At 43.1% G+C, this 18,250-nt stretch overlaps 1 protein-coding gene across 22 annotated transcripts in view; it reads right to left on the minus strand.

The window, feature by feature from the left end:
- The window catches only part of Mast4 (microtubule associated serine/threonine kinase family member 4), a 591,901-nt gene that overhangs the window by 264,511 nt on the left and 309,140 nt on the right, over nucleotides 1-18,250 (minus strand). For 15 of the 22 annotated variants that reach the window (XM_063281113.1, XM_063281110.1, XM_063281105.1 and 12 more), the window contains one exon: nucleotides 6,563-6,598. The exons of the other annotated variants lie outside the window; for them this stretch is intronic. In XM_063281113.1, the coding sequence (XP_063137183.1) occupies nucleotides 6,563-6,598 (36 nt within the window). The remainder of the gene's footprint in view (nucleotides 1-6,562; nucleotides 6,599-18,250) is intronic. 22 annotated transcript variants of the gene reach the window in all.

Raw genomic sequence — 18,250 nt, forward strand, 5'->3', positions numbered from 1 at the left:
CTCTTTTCATATTTACCAGTATCATCTCTGTCAGTCGGGATGTTGTTACCTGAGAGTTGAGGAGAGTGGTTTATACGGAACATGGTGGGTCTTTAATTTAGCACTGTTTGGATCATTTGTCAGTCTCCGCATATTTCATGGCTGACTCTTGGCTTTCAAAAGGCTCATCTTGCTTTTCTGTCTTATAAATACTGTTTTCTCAACACTGGTTATGTTTTCACCACTGCCCAGCAGAAAATCTCAATCGTTTGGCTCCATCTGTCCTTTAAATCTCAATTGCCACACAACACTGAAAGCATTCTTGCTCTTTAGCAAAAACAAGTGGAAACAAAACAAAAACAACAAAACTGTTCTGAACACAAGATTCTGCCAATCTCACCCATGACATCCAGTTACATTAGAAAAAGAAGCCTGGTGTTCCTTTGCCTGTTGCTAACTAGTGGAGAGTAAAATTATAGTGATAAGTATGGAGAAAACACATTGCCATCTGGATGGTCCCAAAGAAGTCATGCAAGGGAAGAAATAACCTTACTGCCTTCTTTAGAATAAATGATTTCTGTTTATCAAAACTCACAGAGAAGGTTTCAATGTTTACCATCCATGGGTCTTCCTCTGAATAACTTAACATCCCTCTTTTCTAATTTACCATCCATATCACTCACATGTGCATGAGGAAGTGCCTTCCCAATCTACTAAAATTAACTCATACTTGGATTATGTCTGTTATAAAACCTAATGCTTATAATACATGAATTATTTCACCATTTTAATAATGGCTGTGACAAAGCTAATGGTATTTTCTATTTGATCAAGTAAACACAGGTAGAACCTACCTGGGAATGTCCCTCTCCTTTCAAAAAAACAATACAGACCTCATCATTATTTGTATATGCATTAAAGTGTATGCTAATATTATCATTATTTTAGTAGGCAAATTTTTTGTTTGTATTTTTCTCCCCATAGACATGGACTCCCTCTGTAGTTTTGGAGGGCCAGGAACTCACTGAGTAGACGAAGTTGCTATCAAATTCATAGAGATTCATCTGCCTCTGCCTCTGCCTTTGCCTCTGCCTCTGTCTCTGCCTCTGCCTCTCTGCCCCTCTCTGCCTCTCTGCCCCTCTCTGCCTCTCTGCCTCTGCCCCCCAAATGCTAGGATTAAAAGGTGTATGCCACCATACTTAGTAATAGCAGGCAACTTTAATGTCTAACTCTAATATTTAAAATGGTTTTAAGATGTTTAAAATATTTTTTATGTGCGTGTGTGTATATATACACACATACCTGAGTACCTGGAGTTGTCCCAGGAGGGTGTTGGTCCTTTGAAGCTGCAGTTGCAGGCATCTGTGGCCACCTGACTTGGTGTTGGAGTCTGAATACAGCCTTCAGCTCTGAAGCAGCAAATGCTCTTAACTACTGAGCCATTTCTTACGCTCCTCAAATTCTTTTTAAAAGCAAAAAGTATTTGTTACCTTAACACCACGGTGCCAACAAAAAGTTTTCAAAAAGCAATTAAGAATGTCATTGAATGCAATTAAGCCAGTGTCAAGTAACTGTAAAAGCCAAGAATTGTCTTAACTAACTCAAATATTTAGACAATTTTCCCCAAAATTTCAAGTATGAGAGTTTACGAAATCCATGAAATGTTCCATGTGAAGCTTTAAAAAGCCAAAATGACAGAATATTCTAAGGAAACTTTTTTTTTAAGGCATTTCAGAGGTCGCTCATTATCCTTATCATGGAGCCTACAATTCACAAGTAGGTGAAGTACAGGGGTCTTTGTGGTTTGTGTGGAAAGAGAAACGCCAAGCAGTTGTAAGCCGCAGGCACGAAAGGCTTTAAACACACGAGTTTTAATGCAATGATCTAATTCTCTGATGGATTAAAATGCCCTGTCTCCCTATTTTTTTCATTTTATTTTTTTATTTTTTTGCAACTTGGAGGGATTGAGAGGCTATCATGGACAAAAACAAAATCACATTTAAAGATTCAGAAAGGGTGGAAGAAATAACTTGCAGTTTATTGGACGATATTATTCCAATTATTAGCATCAAGTAAAATAACCCCTACACTGAGAAATATTATTTTGATGCTATTCGCCGTGTTTTAGTACCTTTCAGATTTAGAACATCTATGGGCTGGGCATAGTGGCACACACCTTTTATTCTAGCACTCTTGGAACTCTGTGAGTTCAAAGCCAGCCTTGTTTACATAGTGAGTTCTAGGCTAGTCAGAACTACATAGTGAGACCCTGTCTCAAAAAAATAAGTAAGTAGATAAATAAATAAAAATTAAAAAATAGTGTTTACCGGAAGTCCCACACCCATGGATCCCGGCCCGCAGCAGCTCTCTGCTCCCAAACCCCGTGGGAGAGAGACCTCACCGCCTGATCAGGTGGGCACTCCTGAGGCTGCAGAGCGGAGGAGACCACCAACACTGCACATCCCTGGCCCAAGAGGAAACTGTATAAGGCCTCTGGGTTCCCGTAGGGGAGGGCCCAGGAGCGGCAGGATCCCTGCGCCTGAGACACCGCCGGAACCTGAAGGAAACAGACCGGATAAACAGTTCTCTGCACCCAAATCCCGTGGGAAAGAGAGCTAAACCTTCAGAGAGGCAGACACGCCTGGGAAACCAGAAGAGACTGCACTCTGTGCACATCCAGACGCCAGAGGAAAACACCAAACGTCATCTGGAACCCTGGTGCACGGAGGCTCCAGGAAAGAGTGGCGCAGATCTTCCCGGTTGCTGCCGCCGCGGAGAGGACTTAGGCAGCACCCCACGAGCAAACTTGAGCCTTGCAACCGCAGGTAGGACCAACTTTTCCCCTGCAAGAAACCTGCCTGGTGAACTCAAGACACAGGCCCACAGGAACAGCTGAAGACCTGTAGAGAGGAAAAACTACACGCCCGAAAGCAGAACACTCTGTCCCCATAACTGGCTGAAAGAAAACAGGAAAACAGGTCTACAGCACTCCTGACACACAGGCTTATACGACAGTCTAGCCACGGTCAGAAATAGCAGAACAAAGTAACACTAGAGATAATCTGATGGCGAGAGGCAAGCACAGGAACCCAAGCAACAGAAACCAAGACTACATGGCATCATCGGAACCCAATTCTCCCACCAAAGCAAACACGGAATATCCAAACACACCAGAAAAGCAAGATCTAGTTTCAAAATCATATTTGATCATGATGCTGGAGGACTTCAAGAAAGACATAAAGAACTCCCTTAGAGAACAAGTAGAAGCCTACAGAGAGGAATCGCAAAAATCCCTGAAAGAATTCCAGGAAAACACAATCAAACAGTTGAAGGAATTAAAAATGGAAATAGAAGCAATCAAGAAAGAACACATGGAAACAACCCTGGACATAGAAAATCAAAAGAAAAGACAAGGAGCTGTAGATACAAGCTTCACCAACAGAATTCAAGAGATGGAAGAGAGAATCTCAGGAGCAGAAGATTCCATAGAAATCATTGACTCAACTGTCACAGATAATGTAAAGCGGAAAAAGCTACTGGTCCAAAACATACAGGAAATCCAGGACTCAATGAGAAGATCAAACCTAAGGATAATAGGTATAGAAGAGAGTGAAGACTCCCAGCTCAAAGGACCAGTAAATATCTTCAACAAAATCATAGAAGAAAACTTCCCTAACCTAAAAAAAGAGATACCCATAGGCATACAAGAAGCCTACAGAACTCCAAATAGATTGGACCAGAAAAGAAACACCTCCCGTCACATAATTGTCAAAACACCAAACGCACAAAATAAAGAAAGAATATTAAAAGCAGTAAGGGAAAAAGGTCAAGTAACATATAAAGGCAGACCTATCAGAATCACACCAGACTTTTCGCCAGAAACTACGAAGGCCAGAAGATCCTGGACAGATGTCATACAGACCCTAAGAGAACACAAATGCCAGCCCAGGTTACTGTATCCTGCAAAACTCTCAATTAAAATAGATGGAGAAACCAAGATATTCCATGACAAAACCAAATTTACACAATATCTTTCTACAAATCCAGCACTACAAAGGATAATAAAGGGTAAAGCCCAACATAAGGAGGCAAGCTATACCCTAGAAGAAGCAAGAAACTAATCGTCTTGGCAACAAAACAAAGAGAATGAAAGCACACAAACATAACCCCACATCCAAATATGAATATAACAGGAAGCAATAATTACTATTCCTTAATATCTCTCAACATCAATGGCCTCAACTCCCCAATAAAAAGACATAGATTAACAAACTGGATACGCAACGAGGACCCTGCATTCTGCTGCCTACAGGAAACACACCTCAGAGACAAAGACAGACACTACCTCAGAGTGAAAGGCTGGAAAACAACTTTCCAAGCAAATGGTCAGAAGTAGCAAGCTGGAGTAGCCATTCTAATATCAAATAAAATCAATTTTCAATTAAAAGTCATCAAAAAAGATAAGGAAGGACACTTCATATTCATCAAAGGAAAAATCCACCAAGATGAACTCTCAATCCTCATCTTCGGTTGGTTTATATACAAGTGTGCAATTTCTAGGCTTGAAAGTAAAATGATGCTATCTGGTGCTGGATAGAGGAGCCTTATTTTTTATTATGGCAGCTTGCTATTTTTGTAACATGGTGATTTGGTTGAACACAATAAAGTACAGTAGTAACTGATCTCCCCCTCTTCCTGGATGAGTGAGGAGATGATTAAATGTTGATGTCAGCATCCATGAGCATATTCAGATGAGCTTCTGCTTCTGTTGAAAAGGATGCTGTGTTTGATTGTGGTCCGAAGCTTTGAAGCACTACTTGGCATCCCCTTCCTTGGAGGTCTCACTGTTTAAACATAACAGATTTGATAGCTTGTTGGTAAGGTGAGGTCCAGCTTGTCTCCACTAGGTCATCTTCATGTGAATCCGGTGGTTATACGGTTTTGTTCTAGGGATATATCATTTTTTTAATAACGGTTTTAGCTGACATTCATGGAGAGAATGAATCCTTAGAACTGTGCCACTAGTGAAAGGAAATCCTGTCTAGAGTATGTTTCTTTACAAAGCTGTGTCACACCATCCTTTGGGCCCTCTGCTGGAAAAGTAGAATCAAGTCTCAAATAATGCCTTTTAAATTGTATCCTCTAGTATTATATTTGTAGGACGGTACTGTATCATACCTCTGTGGATGTAAAATAGCTTGTACCTGCTTTATGATACGTAGTAGTGACTGTGCTTTATCAGAGCTGTTTTTAATGATGTTGCTCAGAATGTTTTCTTTCCAGATGATGATTGAGAAGCTAATTTAAAAAAAAAATGGTGCCAGGTACCACAAGAGTAACAGAACTGTGCTGTTTTCTCGGGTTTTGTTTTTTTACTTTTTTTTTTTTAATGGAGTGTGCTGGATGTCTCTACAGTTTTGTTCAGATGACTGCAGAACCTGGAAAAGCTGTTGCTGCTGTTGATGCATAACACACTGCTATTATTGGTCTTTTTATATAAATATAAATATATATATACTGATATATAATTTGAATTTTTTGAAACTTTAGCTGTGCTGTCAACTTTGGAAAAAAGTATCCCCGTTTACTGTGTTGAGTTGGCACTGTACAGAAATTAACAGCCATATTGGTCTAGAAATGTTGAACTTAAGTTTTTTCCATTTGTACAGGGGTAACACACTGTATTAAATATGTAAGGTCTTATATACGTGGGTTTGATTACAAAAACTAATAAAGTATTCTGTAAATTAAAAAAAATTAAAAAATAAAGAAAAGAAATAAAAACATGTGTGATAGATATTTCTCCCCAATTGTAATTTAATCAGAATAGAACATTCAAAACAGTTATGACACATATGGATATGAGGGTAGTTAGAGATAACTTACCATATATTACCCGTCCCTTGAGATCCACAGAACACAGTGGTGTTGGTACAGACAGAGAGGAATCAGAAAAGGTCCAAACACACATGTCATCCCTCCTTGTGACAAGTGAAACATGTCAGTCCCATGAAAAGTCAACTGGACCTTAGGTCATGGGTTGTGAGAAACAAAAAAACCCAGGATCCTACCTCATTATCACTTGCAACGTTGAAAATTAGAGTAAAATTTGCATATTTTTAATGAGGTAAATATATTTAAGACAATTTCTCATGATCCTGAGGCAAGCACAGCAGGCTGAGCACAACAGAAATCTCAGAAATCATAAAGGGGAAGAGATATTTGATTAAATAATTAACAATTTTCATTTGACAAAAGATAAATCACAGAGATATTTTCACACATGTAACAAACATTAACACTTTTAAGAACTGAGCTTCTAGAATCTGAAGGCAGAAAGATGGGCTATGGAAACGAGATAAAGACAAAAGAAACTCAAACAGACATCGGACACACAAGAGCAGACTCAGCATAAGTGGCAGAAGAGAAAATGAAAAATCTATCATCAGAGACAGGGAGGCTGGCAAGAATTTAGGGGGGGGGGGACCCAGTGTCAGAGAGAAGGCAGGAAATGGGAGGTGGCTTGCAATTCCTTTGAGTAATCTAGCAATATCTATTAAAATTAAAAAAAAAAACCACATACCGTTTGACCAAGCAATTCCACTTCTGGGAATCTACCCTATAGGGAAAAAAGGACCAGTATGTAAGTGTGTTAAGTACACAGACATTCACTGAAGCATTGTGGCTGTGCGCTAGGGCTGGCCATAATACGAATGCCCATCAACAGAGGAATGAAATGCCAATGTCTATCACGCTTAGTATTATACAACCACTCAAATGAATGGGGTAGAGCTGTCTTGATCAAGTTGGAAACACAGTGAGAAACATGAACAGGAGGGTAAATGCCTAGCATTCTTGCTGAGGCGGATAGCATGTATGTAAACACGCTTTCCTGGGTTTAAAGTGAGGAACAGAAGCACACAGTACAACCTGACATGTGTCACATGAGTGATAAATGGAGATGGGGTGTGGGTTGGGAGGGGCTCACCGGTTAGAATGAGCACAGTTATGACATACCAGCCTAGGTTAATAGACGTATTTCAGGGCATCTGTGTTTGGTAAACGGTCTCTGGAGGAATCAATGATTCCTTGTTGGCTCATGCTCATCTCACTTGTATTAATTCTTGGTGGCTTGCCAATGTCTACCTTTTCCCCTGTTTCCTGTGAACCTTCCATAGTTCCACTATACTCCATTTCCAGGAAGTCCTAGCCCATTTCTAAACCACTGCTCTATGGGAAATAATTCCAAGTCACATAACACAGTGACCAATGTTCCAGTAGTCACAATCTTTTGAAATTTAAAAAATAAGAAGTGAATGTAATTACTTAATTCTAAGATTTAAAAGAACTATATATCCAAGGTAAGACCTAAACTGCAATCTACAGGCATTGGCTTTCTGGGTATGCTCATGTGGACCAGAGGGTGCAAACACGTACACACATACACATGTAGGGTACAATCATGTACACACACGTGTCAGGTACAAACATGTACATGCATGTATGTGGAGGCCAGAGGCAATGTTGTGTGTCTTCTATATTTTTGAGAAAAGCTCTCTCACTGAACTTGTGTTCACTGATTGGCTAGACTGGCTGCCAATTGAGCCCCTTGGGATTCTCTTGTCCTCCTCTCTCCACCACTCGGACTATGGCCACTCTGCCTTCTACACAGATGCTAGGCATTTGATCTCAGGCCTTCAGGCTTGGGTAGTCAGCACTTTACAGACTTGAGACATCCTTTTAGCTCAGCAAACATAATTTTAATATCATTGTTCTCATCAGACAGATGCCCCCAAGTTCTTTTATTTCAACACGACGCTAAAGAACTGCGAATGAGAAACGTCACTCACAGTAGCCTAACAGCAAGAGCCTAACATACCCATGGCTCTGTTTAGGATTTCATGTGGACTGAACGAAGGGGAGCTATCATGACAGGTGAGTCACAGTTAGCCCTGAGGTGGAAATGAACAAGGACAGAAGTATCCTGGGAACCGCTGGACTGCTGGGATAAGAACCCAGGTATCTACAGCCAATACAGTTGGATTGCCAGTATTAGAACCCAGGTACCTACAGCCAATACTGCCCCCTGGCTGTCATGGGCATGAAGCTGAGCTTTTCAGTCACCTGAGCCAGTCAGCTTGCTTTCTGTCACAGTGACACTTAGCGTTAGGTTGCAATCTATTCGTTGCAATCAAAAGCTGATCAATCAATGGATACTACCATGTCCGTGCAGAACTGTTTTCCGGAAGGAACTAACTCAAATGTCCCAAAATTCTATCATTTATTCGAGGTACCCCTATGTACAATTACCTTTGTTTGGTAACATTTGGGAGAATTTTCTGGGAAAAAAAAATCCTTAATGGAGATCCTCAGGCTAACACTTGGTCACCCAGGGTTAAGTTCCTAGTGACTATTCAGGAGTGATTCTCCTAGAGGCATCAGTCCCATGAAATGTCAGAGCGTTTGTCACTACCTCTCCACTTTGGCTTTTGTCCATCCTTCTCTGTGCCCCCTTTTCTAATGCCAGTTGTGGGCAGATAACTGTTGGGGATTTAATAGTGGTCTCCACGCACAGTGCAGGACATTCAACTTTGTTCCTGCTCTTCTTTACTAGAAAAGAAACTCCCTGTCCACCTCCAGTGATTAGGACAACCAAGGTATCTCTAAATATCGTCTGGAATCTCCAGTGTGTCCCACAGCACAACTTTTCTGGGCCTCCCCTAGGCTAGTGATCTCTGTCTGGCCAATCTTTCTCTCTCACCATCCCTTAGCATGGAGGCTGAACTTTCTTGCTGTCATTCTTTCTGAGAAAAAAAATGGCTGCTTCCCTCTGATTATAGATTCTAATCACTACAAGAACTGCCCTCCCAGGTATTCTCTTTGAACTTCTCTGAAAGTGATTTTCTGATAAGTATGCACTCAGGTCTGTCACTAGCTTGAGGCCCTAGATCCTGGGTCACTGGTTTCATCCATACCATGGGAAGGCAGTTGCACTCCCACCTCTCCACGATAACATGTCATTCTCTCTAGGACTAGACTTACTTATTACAGACCCCCATCCCGGCTCCTCAAATTCACCTACAGTCTCCATGAAATTTCAGGAAGAAAAAAACAACAACAACAAAAAACTCGTGGGTTTTCTTTTAGAAGTGGAGAAACTGCCTCTAAAGTTTAAGAACCCCAGGCAACGAGAAACAACTTGGAAATGCATAAAGTTGAAGGATCAGCAACAATATCAATGAGATTTATTATCAAGCCATGATCAAGGCACCGTGGCACTGGCATAAAGACAAAAGATGAATGAAACAAAGCAGGGCGCCTGTCAACAGAGACTCACATGCCGGGACAAAGGGGCTTTCACCAAAATACGCAGAATGTCAAGGGACAAAGGACAGTCTGTTCAGCAAATGGTACCAGAAGTGTTAGGTGTTTACACGGAAAAACAGGAACTCTATTCACATCTCACTTGATGTGTAAAAATCAACTCAAAATTACACACAGATCTAAACACATAAAAGTTCTGGGAGGCAGAGGGGGAGACTTTTGCTACCTTGGATTATGAAGACTTCTTAGACTCAACCCCAAAACATTGAAAAACAAGTCAACGGGCCATCAGAACTCAAAATATTTACTCTTCTGATTATAAAGAGAATCAAAACCTATGGGCCAGGAGACTATGCTTACAGATTCTACATGTTTGCAACTTGAAGTGTTTCAGACTGCTGGATGTTTTTAGGTTTGGCGTTGCTGGATTAGAGATGTAGTAGACTTATTTGTAAAGGCTAAAAAAATCATCAACTTCCCAAGTGTCATCAGGAAGTGAACGGATAATCAGGCAGTGCCATTGCCATGCAACAGAGTATTACCCAGCAATATGAAGAATCAGTAGTAACATATGCAACATTTGTTAGAACGTGGATGTACTACAGAATAGTCATATTAAGTAAAAATAAAGTCAGACCGAAGAGGGGGAGGATGGTGCAAGAGGGACGTTAGTTATGGTAGCATTACACTCAACACTTTTAAAGTGAACCTACTCTCTGGGGGTGGGAAGCACCTATAGTTGCCTGGCTGGGGTACACACATGGTTGTAGTAATACAGAGGACAGAGGGAACCTGGCGGGGAAGATAGGAGGTCCTCGCTCTTGCTGCTGCTGGTGGCTGTACTTGCATCCTTCTTTTCTGTACTTCTAATCTTGCAGTACTGAGGATAGATGTGGAATCTCATGCGTGTAAGACAAAGCACTCTATCACTGGGCATCCACGCAACCCCAATCGTGGACTAGGAACCATGTGCACTTTCTTGACTATGAACTCAATAAAACTGCCTTCATAGTGGGAGTATGTAGAAGCAGCTTTTATTGTCCTGTAGTAACTGTTGTCTCTGAGGCTTACTGCCTCCACCTGCTAACCTGGAGGCATCTAGCCTCAGTACAATCTAATCTAGGCCTAGATGTTTTTTCAGCATCTGAGACTTACTGCTGAATACACTCATCCATTCTAGTGCTTTCTGAACTCTTGCTGGCTGTGTCAACTCAGCTGTGTGGCTCAAAACTCCTCTCCAAGCTGACTTATTCAAATTGGCTTCTCTCAGCTTCTGACTGAATTGCTCTGCTTGGCCGCATACTAACTTTGGTAATGTGTTCTAATCTGGCTCCTTCTCTGGCTCGCTCTGTCTTCACCTGTGTCTAGCTTGTTCTCTCTCTCTCCACAACCTGTCTCTGTATAACTGTCTCAGTAGAACTGCCTCCTTTTTTTCCCTCTCTTCCTCTGCCCTGCTACCTCTTACTTTGCTTCACTCTCTTCTGGTGAAAGCGGGGCATATCCTATTCTGTCAAGTCTTTCTCTGATTCATCACTTTGTCTGCCACTCAATTAGACATCACTTTCAAATATGAGTGCTTCCTTCTACAAACTAACTTTACCTTCAGGTGTGGACAAAGGATATGTCTGTATTCCATCCAGAGTAGCCACAAGTTGCTGGACTAACATTCCTCTATGGAATAAAAGTGTAATGGCAGTTGATAGATCATTATGGGGTAGAAGACCATATAAGGATAACCCTATAGAGTAACCATGTATTGGGAATAGCTGAAGTTGGCTCATGCTATGCAGGACTCCAGGAAACAAACTGGACAGAGAGCTGTTTTAAATCCTGCTAATGGCTTTAGAGCAATAGAACTCCCAGTTCTTTGGTGCACTGGCATAATGCAGCCTGGATGCCCTATAGTGGTGGATGTGTGCACTAGTGTGTCCACTGACTTGGCAGAGCCTCTGGAAGTGCTGAGCAAAGATATTTGCTGTGATTCTCCTCTTAAAACTCTACAAGGATGAACTGGGTATAGTGGCACACACCTTTAATGCCAGCACACGGGAGGCAGAGGCAGGCAAATCTCTTAGTGCAGGGATACCCTAATCTGTAGAGTGAGTTTCAGGACATTGAGGGCTGTTACACAGAGAAACCCTGTCATAAAAAGGGCAGCGGGTAATGGGGCAGGGGGAGAGATTTGTAAAGGTGGGACTGAGAGGAGAGAGGAGAGGAAGTGGGGGTGTTGGGATGTGGGATGTAAAGTGAATAGATAAATAAATTTGCGAGGACAGCCACTGCCGTTGCCGTTATGTACTCCTCGAGATGTTTAATGTAACCACCTGGAGCAAAGCACACAGAGAAAGAACAGAAGGAAAGGTGGAAACGAAACCAAACAGGCCTGGTATAAAAATAAGGAGCCCGAATTCTCAAAGATAATAATTAGGCTATGTGCTTTACCTAAAGTTTATGACAATATTTGTCCATGATTCCACCAGAATCAATCGCATTAACATACAAGTAATACCTTAGAGTGCCAGCATTGTTCCTCTGAGACACAAAACCTGTGGAGCCATCTATTAATTCATCTCAGCACATGATGTCAAGTGTGGTTTTCAAACACCCTTCAGCTCTTCCAAGCGCTCTGCAGCCCACAAGAATTGGTTTTAACATTTAAACTAATTTGCCCTAGACACAGAAAGAAAAAAAAAACCCTCTGCTTTTTCTTTCACATGGCTGACTCTTGATTTGTTAAGATCCTAAAGACTGTGCTTTGTACCCTGAACTACAGGCCCCTGATGAACTCACTCACATGATGCTATAAACAGGAGCACATGTTGCTTCAGCAAGGAGGCCATGGGGAACAGAGATAAGGAGACACAGAACTCCCATTCCCCCATCCCCCACTCCTCCTCCTGCCATCCTGTGCCCACCCAGAGGGTAGGGTGACAATTCCCTGAAAATACACATTGTAGAAGGCACACAGTGCTGAGCGCTTAAAGAAAATGCCCTCTTCAGTTGCTTAAAAAACAAATCTTCATGTTAACCCCTGCCTCTATGCTGACTTGTCTCATTAAAAACGTATCCACCACCTCTACACTAAAGGCTACCTCACTGGGGAATCCATGTTTAAGGGAGCTGGGCCTCAGGGCTGGGTGTCTCAGCGAGGTTAATGCTATGAATCTCTACGGCACACCGAAAGTTAAAAACCACTTTTCCTTGGGCAATATGGGTACAAAGGGCATCCTACATTTTTTCCCTTCTTCTTTTCTTAGGTAGAGTTTTACACAGCCCTGACTGCCCTTGAACTCGGCAGAGGATGACCTTGGACTCCAATCCTCTTGTCTCCATCTTCCTAAAGGCTGAAACTATACAGTGCCGGAGACTGGACAGAGGCAATGCTGTCAGCCGAGTGGTTTACCAACTGAGCAGTCTCCAGAGCTCAACATATCAGGTTTGGTTTGGTAAACCCCCCCACCCCCGTTTCTCTCTGTGTGTTTCTTTCTCTTTCTCTCTGTTTCTCTCTGTGCTTCTCTCTGCCTCTCTCTGTCTCTGTCTCTGTCTCTCTCTGTTTCACACACACAGTGCACACACAGTCATATAGTACCCTATGTATACAAATGCAGGCACTCACATATACACATAAAGACTTTTCATTCTAAGATATTAAAAAAAAAAACTTCTTATGTGAGATGCTACCTACTCATATCTACATGACAATCAAATGTATATAGTCAGTCAAACATTTTCCTCTGACTTATTTCAACTGTAAGAGCTGGGCAGAATTTCCTAATGATAGAAAAATGTCTGGGAAAATGTTGTGGGAGGGTAATCAAGGCTTGGAGGGCCTCTAGGAAGGATCATGGAGTACCTAAGGGCTCCATGGCTCGCCTTACATTCTAACGTGTGAGTATAGGGACATCCTCAATTTCACCCAGAAGAAGTGACTTTACATAACATAGGTTAGAAGACAAAGCAGGTATAGTCTTATGGGGAAAAAAAAAAAATCCTGGCCAAATCACAGAGGAGACTTCAGAAGAGGAGAGAAAGAAACCCCCAAAGTACTTGATTTTCCCAGGCCACCACAGAGTAAGGGACAAGGATTTGAAGCCTCCTCAAGAGACACTCACAGACACGAGGGAAGTCCACTTCTCCCCGGCTGCTGCCTGTGCATCGAAGGGTCTAGTTTGCCTCTACACAATGGAGCAGAGAGAACAATAGCGAATTCAGAGGACTGCTCACATGTCTAGTTGGATGATGAATATCTATAGGAGTTGCCAGTTACCACAGCTGGGCACTATGGGCCCTGACTTGGGCAGCTATCACTGATCTCTTTATCACTCTGGGGTACGCTTTGTTCCTGGTGGTGCTCGGGGTTTTTGACTAGTGTGTTTTCCCTCAGCTGCAGGAGTAAGTGGAAACTTTTAAGAACTTGCCCGCCACTCCGGAATATTCAAAGAAGCGTGACAAACTGGTGACATTTACTCATTGTTTGGTCCGCAATATGGAGGTCGATGTTAAGCTTGCTCTAGAGAACAAATACCCACGGTCTTGCTAACACTCAAGCATGTTGGCCTCAAGGTCAAAAGATCATACCCCAGTCCTTGGTAGTTGGGGACCCTAAATTCTGCTCCTGTTTCCCAATCAGTTTTACTGGTTGAGCCCAACAGGCTCCTAACTTTCTAAGTTCATCATTGATCAAATAAAGCAAGTTCAAATAAAGTTTCTCTCCAAGGACTTTCCCAGCTTTGAATCCTATGACTAAATGTTTCCATTTTCCTCAATGCTTACCTGTCTCAAATGACAATTCCAAGAAATGAACTTACAATGTCTTGCTGAAGAACTGATTATCCCGGGAAAGGAACCACTAAGCACTGGGAGCTAGAACCCCCACATTCAGGTGATACAATGACAGTGTGTCTGTCTCCAAGATCTAGGCAGAAACCTATGGTTATCAGAGTTGACCACTGCAAGTACAGTGGTAAGTCCTACCCAAAGCTATGAGGCTATCTGCCCCCTCTCAGAAGATCTAAGAAAACAGCCTCCTAGAAAAATGCTTACTAAACTATGGGGCTTTAGGAGTGCTCCTTAAAGGAGGCTGGAGAGGTGGTTAAGAGCACTTATGTTTTTGGAGGGGACCTGAGATCGGTTCTCAGCACTCACAAGGAAGTTCACAACCACCTGTAACTCCTATCCTGGGGACTCTGATGCCCTCTTCTGTCCTCCATGGACACCAGGCATGTACATGATGTACACACAGACACACAGGCAAAACACTCGCACACATAAAAAAATAAAATGCATTGGAGGGCGGGGAGGGGGAGGAGGAAAGGATTACTTCTGCTGCCTACTTAGATGTTTGGCTAACGCAACAGGCTACATATAAAATAAATGAGATTGGGCATGTTATATTTCTCAATAGTTAGCAAGTACACAGTGCACAGGCATGTCAGGCATAGTCACAAGCGTCTTACAAATGTTGATTTCACCCTCTGAACAATTCCAGGACAGAGTGATATTCCACCTTACTAAGACGCAGAGAAGGGAAGTAACCGTCAGAGGCCCCAGAGCTGGTTAATGGGCAGTGACCGGATTCAAATCCAGGCAATGCTCCAAAGCCCTACCTGGTGATTTCCTACAGATCAGCAGGCCGGAGAAGGTAACTTTTAGTGAGAGATCTGTCTGCTCCCAGCCCCCATGGTCACACTATGAGCTGAAAAGGAATTGCCTATGGAAAAACAATCCCCAGATTCTGCTGGACTCAAATTTGCTAAGGTTATTCTAGTAAGCACGAAATGTATAACTTCCCTTCATGCCTCTGAGGACCCCACGGACCAGCTTCACTGACCTAAAACCCCAAAGCGCACCTAAAAACTGTAGTTCACAGCTGGAAATGGTGCTTAGATTCTCTTTGCGTCCCCCACCCCACCTTGCTGTTCTAATCTCCCTGTTTAGAAGTACGGATGAATTTTGTTGATCCTAAACCACATCTTCCCAAGATAACCCAATCCTCTCCCCTGGAGCAGACCTGAGGTCTTTCTTTAATTTCCAAAGGTAAGCACCCCCCCCCCCATCCCTTTCCATCACCCCACCTCCCACTGTTCTGTTTTCCCAGCCTCCTCTCCCATCACTGCAGGGTAGACAAACTCACGCTTGAGAGGAAAGCTGCAAATGCATGCCAAATGCCACGCTGGCTACTCCATGAATATATAAATGTAGCTGACATTCTCCAAACCCAATCCCTCTCTTTACTCTGGGATAGATTACACCACTCGCTCTCTCTTTATATAAACATGCCACTTTAAATGCTAATTCAGACGCAACACTCGATTTTTTTTCCCCCTCTCCGTTTTGTTTTTGGATTTCTAACACTCAACATGACACTGGCCTTCTATTTGGCTCTGACGGTAGATATTCTGAATTCTTACTTCGATGTTTGTGGGAGAGGGAGGGTAGAGGGTGCCACAGAGAAAAATAAGTTTGTTTTAAAACACAGCCAAATATGGCTTGCATGTCTCCTGTTTTGCTTGAATCAAACCTCTTTCTTCTCTTTCCAGAAATGCCTTCGTCTTGCTGGAGATCTCACAAGTCTTTTCAAATCAGTTGCAAAACCCAGGTGATTCCCTCTCCCTGCATTCTGGAAATAACCTCGCTTATCCAGACAACTTTTTGAAACAACCAGGCAAGGCATAATGTGTTGAGTTTAAGCCTTTAAAAAGGTACACAGAAGTACAATTACATCCACCCGAGCCCATTCAGGGACTTAGAAGGTCACTACCTAGCTTGTCTCAAAACAAGGGATTCCAAACTCAGAAATGGCCCTGATCCATTGCAGGGAACTCAAATATATCCCTTGTAAGACACACTCTAGTCTCGGGTCAATAGTCTCTAGTCTCAGGTCTAGTCTCAGGCAATCTCCGCTCCACCAGGGGCTCCAGGAACCAGCACTTCCCTCTGCTTTGAAGGCCCTGAGCACTTTTGGACAGCCATCTCTCTCCGAGGGTCCCTCTCACTTCCCACAGTATCTCTGCAGAGCTCCCTTGGCTCTGCTTATGTAAGGAAGACAGCCAGGAAGAAGTGTAGTAAGTTTACTGCCTTGAGTGTATTTATTAACCTGTATGTATAGCGAAGGCTTTTCCATGCCTACTCAAACCTCCCACAGACTTGTCTCTGGACACTTTTGCTGAAAGGCAGTGACAGCGCATCCAGATGTGTAGCAAACGCATGACAGTTGTGTCTCAACTTTGTATTTGGCAGAAGGCACAGGGCAACAGCACAGCCTCACACACAGGCAAGTGCTTAGCTTTTTGGGGGAAGACTGACGCCCTCAAGAGATAAAGGCTGCAAGGGCACCTTGCAGAAGGCGTAAGGAAGACTATAGCCAAGCTGACCAGGCCCTGATCAGGTATACCCTGATCTCCCCAGCAAGTGTACCTCCATTCTTGCTCCTCCTTTCTTAGTCGGTTAGGAGACGTCTTGGAGCTCTCTGGGCTCCCTTTCAATAATGTAAATTTGCTAGCTATCTGAAAGCAAGTTGGGTTCCTTATCTTTGGGGGCTCCACCGAGCAGATCAGCAGCTGCTCTGAATTATTTAGGGATCCGCTGATAGGACAAGAAAGAGTGAACTGTATAATTTCCATGTCGGAAATTACCAGGGGATATTACGGTACACGGAAAGAACAAGTGCGTCCAGGAGATCTATACTGTAAATTATATAATTGTGGAAATATTAAGTTTGTACTGTCCTGAGGCTCACTGGAGAGAATTCTAGCTGACTAGCCCTTTGTAAATGGAAATATGAAACATGACAATTATTTGAGGTACATCCTGAATCGATGTGCTCTCAAACGCCATCTTATGCATTAGTGTATTGTCTATGATGACTGGAATGGGGGAGGCTGAAAGTATGGTGGCTTCAGTAATGCCCCCTTAGAGGTTCATCAGCATGAGGGATTCCTGGACTCCGATGAGACAGGTGCTCCCTCTGGCCCACTCTGGGTGACTCTAGGTGACTATGGTCTTAGCAGAGGTATAGGGGAGTGGGTGTGGAACGCCATGATGTGTAGCACTCTTGTAGAGAACTGCATACAAAGAACAGACGCCCAGGGACAAGTTGTTGTCAATGGCTTCTTTATGTGCTTATACTTCCAAAATGGCTACGCTGAACAAGTCCTTTCTGCATTTTATGATTCCTTGGCTATCTAATTGGCGTGTTGGGCTGGGTGGCCAAACCTAGCATGTCAAGGCTGCCGGAGTCCTAAAATACCAGTCGAGTGGCCAGCCCACCGGAAGTCTCCCATTAATGAGATTTCTGCTGTGCCCCAAGGCAATGTAAGTACAATGTTGAAGGGAGCTAGCTTCAAGGTCCACATGGATAGATTGCTGGGTTGTGGGAGTGTCAGAGGAGATGGGCTCTGCTTTACATACAGATAAGGGTTGAGCTTCCTACAGGCCTATCCTAGTCTATTTAGACTCCTGATGTCCGTCTACCATGGCCAGCATTAGTGGACTACAGCTACTTTCAGAACTGTGAAAGGAAAGGGCACAGAGAGAAGAAATGGATGTTGGCGAAGATGCCGGTGTTGTTGCTGCATCAAGAAACTATGGTGGAACAAGGCCCTGCACCTGGCTCTCAGGCGCCAATCCTCGGCATGTGCACACACCCCTCTAGAGTTTCCTTGTATGCTACCAGACGCTTCTACTTTGGCTTCCTGCTGATGGCTGCCCCTGAAACTCATCTCTAGAGCTTGTGTGGCCAAAGAACGCAAAGTTGAGAAACCACCCAAGTATCCTCCGTTGCTTCTACAAGAATAAAGGGGTCAGTGCGACAGTTTTATGGATTCCCAGGCCCACAAGGCTCTGTGGAGGAAATGACAAGGCTCACAATTAAACATGATAGAAGGAAGAGCACGTTAAGTAGAAGGGAGAACCTATTGCTAAGAATCGACAGTACGGGGTTGGGGAT

The sequence above is a fragment of the Rattus norvegicus genome, chromosome 2, assembly GCF_036323735.1.
Source record: "Rattus norvegicus strain BN/NHsdMcwi chromosome 2, GRCr8, whole genome shotgun sequence".
Taxonomy (NCBI): Eukaryota; Metazoa; Chordata; class Mammalia; order Rodentia; family Muridae; genus Rattus; species Rattus norvegicus.